Here is a 12,699-nt window from a genome sequence, read left to right as displayed (position 1 = left end):
ACTTAAGAACAAGAAGAGCACTATGGACAATTAAAGATAAACTTATGTCATTTTTCGACACATCCTTGTAAATAATATTCAGCTTCACAAACATTCCATTAAAAAAGAGACCCTATTTCATTCACTATAGCATATATTATGCCTCTAGCCGTCAAACTATGGAATTACATACATATATTTAAAATAATATACCATTATATATATAAAGCTATTTTATGGATTTCAACTTTTAATCATATCGCATCCGTTCTATTATCTTCCTCTTTGAATATTGATTTTAGCACACATATTTATACGTCATAACAGAAACGAATTATTATTAAAAATAAGAATTCTATAATCTTATTTTAAGCTACTTATATCTATTTATATCTGAAAAGATAATTAAGAATGTCAAGGTTCTAATTCCTTGTATTTTAGATAATATTTGAATTATAAAAGTATATTTAATGTAGGTACTATTTTTGTATGGACAAATAATAAATTAAATCAAATATACAATTACCTTTAATTTTATAATACATTTCATATTAATTACGCCCTAATACATATTATATACATTATTTAAGTACTAAATGAGCACAAACAAACAGATACAGGTAAAAAACAAAATATGACCTAAATTTATACAGTAAAATGAAATTAATTTCAAATAATTACGGGAATGATTATAATAATACAAACTTTAAACTTTAAAAAGTTTGATAAAGTACTCGTAAATATTAATAGCACTATTTGGCACAATTGCTTAAACCTGATGCTTTTAAATAGTAAAGTTAAGAGAATACACAACTTGAGTTATATCCCGTTTTTTCAAACTTGTCTTCAGTAACTTGACTCTAAGATCAGTATTGCTATTATGGTATATGTCGTAGTATTTCCGCAGGTGCAACACTCATGCCAGTCTCCTCCATATTATTGGCTATATTCTCGTGGTCACCTTCTCTGGTGTTGATCCGCCTGTGACTCTTACTCCGTTTCACTTCTCCCATCCTTTTTTCTAATAATCTTCTGGAATAAAAACAAAATATACATGTATTTCTATGCTTATACTCGTATAAAATCATGGTAAACAAAGAAGAATCATTAGAATCCAATTATTGGACACAATTCTCTCCATATAAAAGGAAGAGATTGACCTATATTAACATACTATGTAAGCCAGGTTACTTAGTTACAAGTTTTTTCTTCTCTTACGACATCCAGACGATGAAACGAGTGCTCAGTTTTTTACAATAATACGATATGTGACCACATCACCTAACAAACACAGGGATAATATGGTCCATAAATTCAATCAATCTAAAATTAAGTGTTCTACTGTTAATGGCCAGTCACATTATGCCGGCTCACTAAGTGCTTCGTCACGCTACGTTTGAAGGATCCGAGGTTTCAATATTAAAGAAGCATGTCACATAACACATTATTGTACCTATTCTTATACCTCCACCAAATGAAAAATATATCTACACATAAGCATGTCTAGACTTACTGCTGGCGACAATCAATCAAGACGCCGAGCAGAAAAACGACGGCAATGATGACCAACACGACAACCGTCACCCCAACAATGGTGGCCGCAGTGAGCGTGGGCACCTCCTCCTCAATCATTGATATCGATATACCCGGGTCTATTGTCGATTCCATTTCTGATAACAAACAAAAAAAAAATAGTTTCCTTCATACACGCAGCTAAAAGTAGGGCTTAAAAGGAACAACTAAAACGATTTTAATAAAATTTTCTTAATTTTAAATTATAGATCCCATAGAGCTAATTTTTGAAGACAGAAATTAGTTGACAAGTTATCATTATAAGATTTATAGGTTCATAATACAGTATTACCATGGTGGCTGTCTATCACTTTTATCAAAAATGAATTGTGACCATAAAATGTTTAATGTAGAAAACAATTTATGTTAACATCTATTATGTTGGTCATTTGGGATGACAAACAAATTGACGGCATACAGAAATAGAATATATATATATATATATATATATATATATATATATATATATATATATATATATAATTGTTATAATATTATTTTTATACACACCTATAGACATGAACAGCAATGTTATTTTTAAAATATATCTTAATTTTTATTGTATTGGTATAACTAAACGAGAATTTAAAGAACGATTGTCAAAAATTATAATTACAGTAAATTTATTAAATAGTCGTTGTCTAATTATATCAATGAAGTTATACGTTTACAAAAAGTAATGTCTGTAAGTCATCTACCATATAAGTCATCCATGATACAAACTCTGCTTAGTATGAAATAGTATTCCAAACTGAACAGAGAAATATGCGCAGTGGTACCTTCTCAATAAATTTATTCTGCCCACATAATGATAAACTTATTAAAATATTTTAAAATATTTAGTAATTTATTTAACACTTTATTGCACCAATACTACAGGACTTGTTAAAAGATTTTCAATGGCGGTCTTATTGCTAAGTAATCTCTGACAGACAATCTTATATAATGTTTTATTGATACGTTCTACAAAATCATCATCATCACCATCATATCAGCCTTTAACTGTCCACTGCTGAACGTAAACGTCCCCCTTGGGGGGTTTTGCCAGTAGTTGCCATGCTTGGCAGACGGATCAATCGGTGCCACTCCCTCGCTCTCCCTTATTCGCCTCTTACAACACCCATGGGAAAGGAAGGGGTAGCCTATTCTATGCCGAGACAACACGGATACAGAATTCTACAAAACACTACTTTTTAATGTCTCCTTACCTCCTTGCAAACTAGTATTCTTATCAGTAAAATCCATTAATCTGTAATCCTAACGGCTTCAGGATTTCTGCAAATAATACAGTGTTTATTATTTACTAATTCTTTTGTTATTGTTCATATGTTTTTTTTTTTTTTATTTTCTACTAGCTCTGTATCTTTTCTAGAAATATATATATACATATAAACATATTATATATATATATATATATATATGTGTGTGTGTGTGTGTAAAAACTTAATTTCCTTGAAAGGTGTTTTGAAATTTTCTTTAATTTATACGTGGTTGCACTCTTTAATATATTTAACATATTTTTGTCACAATCTAATCTATCCAACGTACTTAAATAAATTCATATTTTCGAAAAGTATTCGACTCCACTTATGCCTTATTCTACGAGAACCTACTTTCTTTAATTTTAGTTTGTGACACTTTTAAGTATATTTTTATAGGTAGGTGATTTTTTTTAAATTTGTTAAATATATTATATTATTATACATATAAGTATAATAATATAATATACGGTATATACTATATTTTATCAATAATATCTATAGATAGATATTTCATAGGATGCCTATTGATACTACAAATGCTTCGCCAAAAACAGCCCAATTTTTTTATTCTCGTGTGAGTAACACATCAAATCATCAGTGTGTGTTTGAATAAGGAAACCAAAATAGAACATTATAATACTATTAAAGATCATAAATTGCAACACCGACAAATAAAAGAAATGAATAATTCCGTGAGACAAAATACAACAAACTACATACTTTCGTTTATTTCTACATATTATTGTATGTAAATAACATTAATAAAATCTTTTCCTGAAAGATAGGCGCAATTTTTCCATTAAATAAATAGGTATTCTTCGAATCTAATAATAGTATCAAAGAAAAGAATTTCACGAAGACCGACAATAGTGATGTACGTCACTGTAATAATTAAGATTGAAAGATAAGCGATCAAATCAGTTATAAATATAATACGTAATTAAAAATTCAATCTGATAGACTTTAATCAAATTAATCGGCCGTACTCCTTACATTTTGCTACCAATAGCTAATTTATCATTGTCTGTAAATAATATCAAATTACAAAATTTAAGCATAAGAATTTTGCTTTGTAGTGGAAGCCATTGCGCTATTCTGATTTTTTTTAAAACAGCCTATGTCTCTGATTTTGGCAGCATGACCAGGTCACATATACTTATTAACCAATGTAATTTTCTATCCATAGTAGATCCGTAAACGAGCCTAAAGGTAAAAAATATATAATATTAATAAGAATTAATTTATCACATGTATAACATAGTTTGAAACAAAGTTACAACACTAAAAAAAATAGATAAATAGAAAAGATTGCAGTCGTCACAAAATTGTTATAAAACAATCTCTGGAAAGACTACACGAATGGCAACACTAATTAACAGAATTGGTTGAAAATTGACGAAAGTACGTTATATAAGAAGGTTCAATTAAATTAAAAACCACCTGGTTTTTGAAGTCGCTTAATTGTATTATCTTCAGTTTTAGGTATTTAACACGATTACATTGACTCTAAGGTCGCAAATTCTTGTTATAAGTAAGTCTACACTTGAATACTCCTTAGAAATGGCAACTCACGGAGGTTAACATGGGCGAAACAGTACTCTGTTATGTCCATGGTACTGTTCATGTCTATAGGCAACGGTTATCGCTTTCCATCTGGTAAGCCGTTAATTTCTTGCCATTCTAAGTCGCAAAAAAAATATAGATGATAGATGCTTCTATAAAATTCCATTACTTCACCCTAATTATTCTATTTGTTCACTCATTAGTGTATTTCGCACTACTGTAGTGGCACAATATCTTATCACATCTAATATCTACATTTAATTAATGCCGCTACTGTACATAATATATCTACGTACTACCTAACATGTGAAATATAATCCAATGCTAAGCAACAAAGAATTATTAAATCAGTGCTTACGATCGTTGATAACAGTTTAAAGTAAAAATAGTATAATACCTAGCTACACGCACACACACATACACACAGAATTACTATTAGATCACGAACAACATTCTTGTCTAGTGTAGGTAAAGGCGGAGTTACATTATAATAACAAGAGATAGTTCATTAATTACTATAATTTAAATTCACTTATGTGTAAATGTCGTAAACTATGATATATTGCTGAACTTGCTTTTTTGGCATTAAAGACATAACTTTAAATTTAATCAAATCATATGTACATACTTATCAAACAACTTTCGTTGAAATAAACAGCATTACTCTAAAAAATCTCGGTGCGAATGGATGTACCTCAAGGATATTAGTTGATATTAATGAATCCTTTTTTCTTGCCTTTTTATTGATTAGGTCTTAAAATTATGAAGGTATAAAATAGTACTATGCCTCTCTCCAAAAATCCCATTACAAGTTTTATTATAAAATTTAATAAATTTAATTTTATAGATAAAACTCTTTGAAATTACTGAGACCGGGAATCACAATTAACCGACCACCACTATGTAAATATTTTGTTAAGAGACTTATTTAAAAAATCTACTCAATTAAAACCGCTCGTTGCGAAAAGAAAATGTGGCAAAATCAGTTATTTTGATTAAAAAACTATTGAACCGATTTTCATAAAATTCCTATGGGACCAATCTATATTTTCTCAGTATTATCATCATATCATATCAGCCATTATTTTTCTACTACTCAATATAGGACTCCCCCATAGAGTACTATATGAAACAGTCCTGAGCCACCTGCATCCGCTGACTTCCTGCAATGCATTTGAGGTCACCTAGTAGGGAGTCGGCCTACACTCCGTTTACCCATACGGGGTCGTCACTCAAAAGCCTTCGAGCTTTGAGACTAGATTTTAAGAAACCTATATTAGTTTTACTTAGTTTGAGACTAAATTACAGTATTTAAAAAAATACAGAAAGAATGTATTAATCATAAATTTTTTTAACGATAAAAAAAACACCCATTATTGAAGATCATTAATATTATGACGCATTGATAACACTACGTCGTCTTGTGACTCTTCATATAGGAAGTCAATTGCGCGATCATTCACATTTTATCACGTACTTACTTATTCATTTAGCATTGTACAGATTGTGTAGTACCATGCATACAATAATTGTAAGCTATTTTAGTTTTATCCGCAACTTCATCTTTAAATAGGTCAGATATCACATTTCAATTAGTAATTTAGTATACATACATAGTAACTACTTGGGATGGAGGACTTCGACTACTGTTTATCCTGGCCATAACAATATCCCGGTCATGTAGTTAAGGATAATACAATGAAAAATACTTAAATAAATCATGTATTCCCTGCCTACAATGTGTTTTAATGTGTGTGTGTGTGTGTAACTTTTTTATAAGTAACATTTTTTTCGTTATTCGTGACTTCTTGCAATAGTTAAGAATAGTTAAAACTTGATTAAGCCAATATAAATATGTACTTCGTAGCAATACCAGTTTGGAAGGTCATTTGATTTAGAAACTTAATTTTTATTCAATACGTATATATGTTTTGAATTAAAATTAGGATTCTGCCTCAAATTATATTTATTGATTAATGTAGTTAATCGAGTGAGGTTCATGTTCGTGAAATTAATGTAATACATCATAAGATGTCAAAATAATAATACCTAGTATTCAATAGAATAGCACCCGTATATTTAATACTATATAGCCGTATCATTATAATATTGTACTTGAAAATACCAAACAGGTTAAATACTGATTGATAAACTACAGTTAGAGGTCGACGTACTGAATTCTCAAGTCCTTTTTAAATTCCCCAGGTAGTGCGTGAAGTCTGCAAAATAATATGTGACTCAAAAATAAAGTATTTTTACGTATACACCTATAGTCTTCAATGATAAGGATCGAGTAAGTAGAATATTTGCTTGCTTTCTGAATCACCACATTGCACCTTTATTATTCAACATAAGGCTTGTCGTCTAATAAATAAAGTTGATAAACATAAACACAGTCATCCCTTTAGTGACTGGTCACAACCTAATAGTAAACGCACGTGTATGTATGCACCTACGCCTGCAGACGCCCATAAGCTAAGCAAAGATGTAGAACTCTTGTTCTTAGAATATGGCAACCGCTTTCAAACGACCTGCGCATTTAGAGGGAAAGAGACTGTTAGTAACTGGTCTAGCGTCCCCCCCCCCGTGCTAGTAATATACCCTATCAGGTCGACAACATTGTGATTGCCCCCTGAAACTTCATCTTCATTTACACTTATCATTTGTCACTGCTGTCCCGCCAGCGTGCTCCGATAGAAGCAGGGTTACCATTCCATTATCATATATTAAAAAAAGACATGCGCATTTACCACTTTCATATCGTCTTATCTCACTATTATAATAAAAATATAATTAGACTGCCTATACATGGGAGATATTTAAAAAATAATGTAAGAGGTTTTAATAGGAGCAATAGATGCTAAAAAAATTGAATTTTTATCTCTCTATCTATATGTTAATTCCGGCATTATGCAAAAATTATTGCACAAAATTGAATGCGGTTTTCACTGTTGTTTTCTTGAAGATTTAAATTTAAAACTGGTATATGCTTTGTTTTAATATACAATTTAAAAGTGATCTATTTCATTGGTTTCCCTACTTCTAAAAACCACGCATGTAAAGTAAAGAGAAAAAGCTAGTAAATAATAAGTTACTAGTAAAAGCTACTGAGACATTATAGTTGAGGTCCAAATTTTATTAACAATAAATAAAAAAAAAAACAGTAGTAAAACTATGATTATTTAAAGTATTGCTATAAGTATAAATGACAAAATAATTAAAGATTACCACTTACGTACCACTGTTTTGTCACTTTGTTTCAAATTGAGAATTTAGCACAAAAAAAGAGATAAAACAATTCAATAGCGAAAATAGGTATATGAGGGATTTGATGATTTTTTTTAATAAAGGGGGTAATGTATAAACACTAACCATTTATATAAATGGAATAGCAGTACTATGTATTCATAAACAATAAATGTACTAGCTGATAACAGGTTGATGACTCATCTCGCTTATGTGGAACAATAGTAGAAAGTTTGACGCACTTTTGTGTTGCCCTTTTAGCTATACGACAGACAACATAGCTAGAAGATCCGTTAAGAAAATTTCAAAACATCCATTGTCACAACGTCTGCATGATTCAATGACAATACGGAAACATTTTGAATAGCCTACTTTATACAATTTCATGGTTGACGACTGGAAATTGGTGCATTTTTTTAACGTCGTTTCATAATAACGTAGGTATATGACTTTCATTTTGAAATTTAATAAATTTAATTCGACATTATGTAAGTAGTTAATACGCTCAATTTACTTTGTTGTAGAATATATACGAGTACTAGTATCTATAAACAAAGATAATTAAAATATAGATGGAACGCAAAAATCTGTTAGCAAAAACATACCAAAGACACCTAGGTATAGCAATACCATACTATACATATTGAACCTTATAAGACCAATCTATTAAGTACATTTTTTGTTATTTCATCTAGTATACCTACTATATTGAAATTCTTAATTTAACATATCATTTATTGTAAATAACGCTTACATTCAAGTAATTATATTTACATTACATTAAAATTCTAATTAAAAAAAAACTGATAACTGAGGAGAGACCGAGGAAATATCTAAGATTCTTCAAATATCCCATTTTTTATTGCCCAAACCAATTAATATTTATTAAGTTACTATGGAGTTAATTCTCAGGCACAATTTCTCTAAAAGTGAAATTCAAATTTAATATCACAGAGAAATCTTTATTCTATTGACCAATATGAATTAAATTTCTAATGTAATAAGTCAAAATTATTATAAATTTAGTTTACGATCGTCCATAAAACAGATATTATAAAAAACTATCAAATGAAAATATTAGATTAAGAGGTAGATTTACTGAAATGTCACCTTAGAATCGTCCGCAATGTCAAAGGATTTAAGGATACTTATAACGGTTACAACCACGGTTGGTACTTATGTGTGTCAAGAGCAGTTTGCCCGGATAGTGGCAATGAACACCAGTCGACCGCAATTGTTGAGGCCTCCGAATATAAATTGAAATTAAATGTCTTTTTAATTATTGAAACACAAAATACACCTATATATCATTCCGAATTTCTAAAACCACGCTCGATTAAAACGATTAAGAATTAGTAGATTTTATACACAATAAAATAGGTACGGTTTGTATCCGTTCAATTGTATAGTAACAAATATTTTGTTGGAACAGATAAGTAGGTACATTCGACTACCATCACCCATACAGAAAAAAAAAAAACAAATTAAAACTATATATAAATATGATAATTCTTATACAATACCTGTATATGTTGGTTAAAATTTATTATAAATATAGAATTTCTGCAAACTTAATATGCGATAAACTAATTATAATATCAAAATCCAATAAACATTGCTGATGTTTACTTTACAAAAGCCAAAGACAATCTCGTTTCCCATAAATAATATGTCTGAAATAATTTCTAATAACAAAATCGTTTCACATTATCTTTACCACTAGTAGCACTCTAGTACTAAACCATATGTTGATTTCAATCAAATAAGAGTCATACATATTAAGTAACTCGAGAATGGAAAATCAATTACCTACAAACCGTTTCCACGAACTTCTTTTGAACAGGTGATAACAAAGATCCGGAGGTTTTACAACACTTTATGATATACGCATATATATTAATAACATTCACATTATCTTTCTTCTATTCACTAATAAATGTGTAAAAAAATTTGTTGTTATTACGTCGCCGTATGGTTAGTTTGTCTAGTACGAGCTATATTTGCGCCCCGTCACTTTTGTATGGCGCAAGCGCAGCGCTTGGCGGCGCGTTTCTTACTGTCATATCCACAACCAGCCAGATCACTTCAGTTAAGCAAACCTTCTCGTTTAACTACAAGTTAATCTAGGACGATGCGAATTGTATTAAATTAACTACAATAATGAAAAGAAGTATAAACGTTAAAAGAAAATGCACATGATAAAGTATCATGTTTCAATGTAATAAATACTTATTCCAGATACGGAAAACGCCCTCTTTCGATGACCTCGTAGATATCATCATCCTATAAAACTAAGATGTTCCCAATATATATTTTTTTTATTTTATGTTAAATATCTTTAAGAAAGAGAATGTTCTCAATTTATTGTTTGTATTATTTATACATACTGCGTATGTTCTTTCTCCAATTTTAAACGAATTTTGATAATTCTAATTTCGATTTAGTCATATTAATCCTATATTAATTTTGTCAAGATTTTAGTAGCTGTTACTTTGCAAAGCAAAATCTTAAATTATGTAATTATATGTATATTATGCTAATACTTTGATACATTTGACATTAAATTTATGAACGGGTTTTATCTTCCCGTTTATTTATAATATTAATAATATTTTAATAACATATTAATAAATATTAAAGTTGTTATTTAAATTACTCAACAATTTGCAATCAAATTGATTCAAAATTTTCAATTGAAAATTATTACAGGAAAAAGTCATAAACTAACGAAGTAAATAAAAGAATGTCATATTATTAGACATAATGATAGTCTTCTTTGTCATTTAATAATATCTAATTACTTAACTACACTTAGAGGAGTATAATTCTACTTCACTTTAGTGTACCTACCGATAATATATCAAGATTACTTACACAAGTGTAAACATATAGCTGTAGAACGAGTGGAATCAGCCAGCGTACACTGAACGAGATACTCTGGTTTCCACTAAAGTGGTAGATATATTTTATATGGTAAGAAAACCTGTTCTTTTTCAATGCAACGAATTGAACTGTAACTGCAAAGAGATTTTTTGCAAAACATGTATAAAGTACCGTTGCTTGTAGGACTCTTTTCTAAATTTTATATTACACTACTTTTATATTTTAGAAGTAAAATAATATATATACTATTCACAATAATCATATTTGTTATAACAAAAATGTATCTACATATTAATTAAAAAAATATTATTAATTATAAAAAAAATATTTTGTAATCAAAATATTTATTAATTGTTTATAAAATGTAATATTTTGAAAAACAACCGATAATATTATTAATTAAACAACCGATAATAATATTATGAATCAAACATTACGAAATCGGAAGTCAACCTACACAAACATCAAAATCAATCATAATGTTTTTACACTTGAACTATAAAAAAATATTTCTATAGCTGATAAAAGCAACCAAAATCCGGCTAGGGATTCTAAATTCTAAAATTTAATTATTAGGGGACCTGCGTCACATATCGTTTTGCAAAGTTGAGATCAGTGAATATTATGTTATCTATATTTCAATTTGCTCTTAATAGAGCGGCATAAAATTTATTTGTCTAAATTTTTATATAAAATATTAGTTATCATTAAATTCACGGTTTCAAAGTCATAGAGATTACTATTGCGTTAACTCCACTTATTTTACAGTGTACATTATAAATAATAAAGTTAAAAAAGCAGCCTTAAGCCTAATATTTGTATTTTTGTTATCTTCTATTGGTCAAAGTAAAGTAGTAATTTAAAATACTAATTTATCATCGTAAAAGATGATTGAATTTGGTTTATTTATGTGACTAATATAAGAGAAAAATCAGTGAAAAAATTCATTTACTAAATGTATTAAAGAAAAAAAATACGAATTAGTTGTTTTATTATTGTTAGTTGTTTGAATGAATTCCAAAAAAAAAATGAAATTTTTGTGTAATGCCCGTAAAAAAAAAACTCTGATAAAACGAACGGACATGGACAGGCAAAAAAATATCTAAAATGATTGTTGCTTCGTATATTGCACAAAATATGGTGCAATGACTAAAACTGGACCAATTTATTTTTCTCTTTATAGTTTTAAATATAATACTCTATGTACAGGAGACATAGTTATGTAGATGTCAGTATATTTAGTAAGGTCAAATCAAATTTTTGTGGATTGTTTACCTGATTTTGCTCGAAATGATATTAAACAAAAAATGGTAGAATGCAAATAAAAAATTATAATCTCTAATTTTGAATAGTTTTTATATATAAGAAAAACTTACAAAAAAGGCTCATTAAAAACAAAAGGTTATACTTTTTTTCTGATTTGGATCTTAATATTTTTGGCGATATAGTTCTATTAAAATCGTAGAAGTAAATTTATTTTCATACTTGTAAAATAGAACAAAACGGACCAAAAATGAACTTCTTGTCTATTAAAACCTGCAAATAGTAATAGTAATAGTAGTAAATCCGTTTAGTTCTACTGCCTATAGTGTGCAGGAACTAAATCGTAGAACTATACGGATATAATCTTTATTTTTATTAATTTTATTATTACAAACTTCAAAAGCTATACTACAAAACGTTATTATGAAAAATAAAAAATAAATACTATATTTATATAATATTAAAAGTTTTAAAATATATTCCTCTACTTTAAAAATACCTTTGTTTAGATCATCTTTAATGTAGAAATACAACTGTAGTCATATTTTATTTATTCAAAAATCTTAAAAAAAATAGCCAATTGACTCACAGCAAATACCTTTTTCCTACCTAGTTCCTAGTTTCCTAGTTCTTACTTCATGCAGGGAAACCCTATGCAAAATTTTATATTTTATAGACCTCGGAGTTTAGGTTGTATGTCATGTATGTTAGTCGTTTGCTTGGGCACCTCTATTCCATTTGCGTTTAGAAACACGAATGGAATAGAGGTGCTTTACGCAATACAACTGCTTCACGTGCTACCGTGAAGCAGTTGTTTTGGCATGGCTGTGTTTCGGTTTGGAGGGTAGGATATGACAGTGAATTTACAGGGTATAGAAAAATAAAACCTGAGTCCTCAGGAATGGCAACGCATGGGGGGTATCATGAGCGA

At 29.0% G+C, this 12,699-nt stretch overlaps 1 protein-coding gene and 1 long non-coding RNA gene across 8 annotated transcripts in view; one reads left to right on the top strand and one right to left on the bottom strand.

Annotated features, from left to right (window-relative positions):
- The window catches only part of LOC128200619 (uncharacterized), a 38,055-nt gene that overhangs the window by 5,125 nt on the left and 20,231 nt on the right, over positions 1 to 12,699 (top strand). For 2 of the 4 annotated variants that reach the window (XR_008252809.1, XR_008252807.1), the window contains exons 4-5: positions 6,582 to 6,669; positions 7,884 to 8,585. This is a non-coding gene — a long non-coding RNA (uncharacterized LOC128200619). Of the gene's footprint in view, positions 1 to 6,581; positions 6,670 to 7,883; positions 8,586 to 12,699 lie in introns of those variants that run through there. The other 2 variants (XR_008252810.1, XR_008252808.1) reach the window with 2 other exon arrangements.
- Positions 490 to 9,743, bottom strand: LOC113517202 (uncharacterized). Of its 4 annotated transcripts, none has more exons than XM_026901778.3 (4): positions 9,432 to 9,739; positions 2,760 to 2,826; positions 1,493 to 1,649; positions 490 to 1,011 (listed from the first exon to the last, which is right to left on the bottom strand). In XM_026901778.3, exons 2-4 carry the CDS (start codon positions 2,794 to 2,796, stop codon positions 858 to 860), a joined length of 348 nt encoding a protein of 115 aa, XP_026757579.2. In that variant the 5' UTR covers positions 2,797 to 2,826; positions 9,432 to 9,739; the 3' UTR covers positions 490 to 857. The 4 variants fall into 4 exon arrangements, with proteins under 4 accessions (XP_026757579.2, XP_026757580.2, XP_052750580.1 ...); XM_026901779.3 differs by lacking the exon at positions 9,432 to 9,739 and adding an exon at positions 9,146 to 9,272; XM_052894620.1 differs by lacking the exon at positions 9,432 to 9,739 and adding an exon at positions 7,616 to 7,739.

Source organism: Galleria mellonella, unplaced genomic scaffold, assembly GCF_026898425.1.
Source record: "Galleria mellonella isolate WM207_F2 unplaced genomic scaffold, CSIRO_AGI_GalMel_v1 utg223, whole genome shotgun sequence".
Lineage (NCBI taxonomy): Eukaryota > Metazoa > Arthropoda > Insecta > Lepidoptera > Pyralidae > Galleria > Galleria mellonella.
Note: the sequence above shows the minus strand (reverse complement) of the source record. Positions and strands in the feature narration are given on the sequence as shown.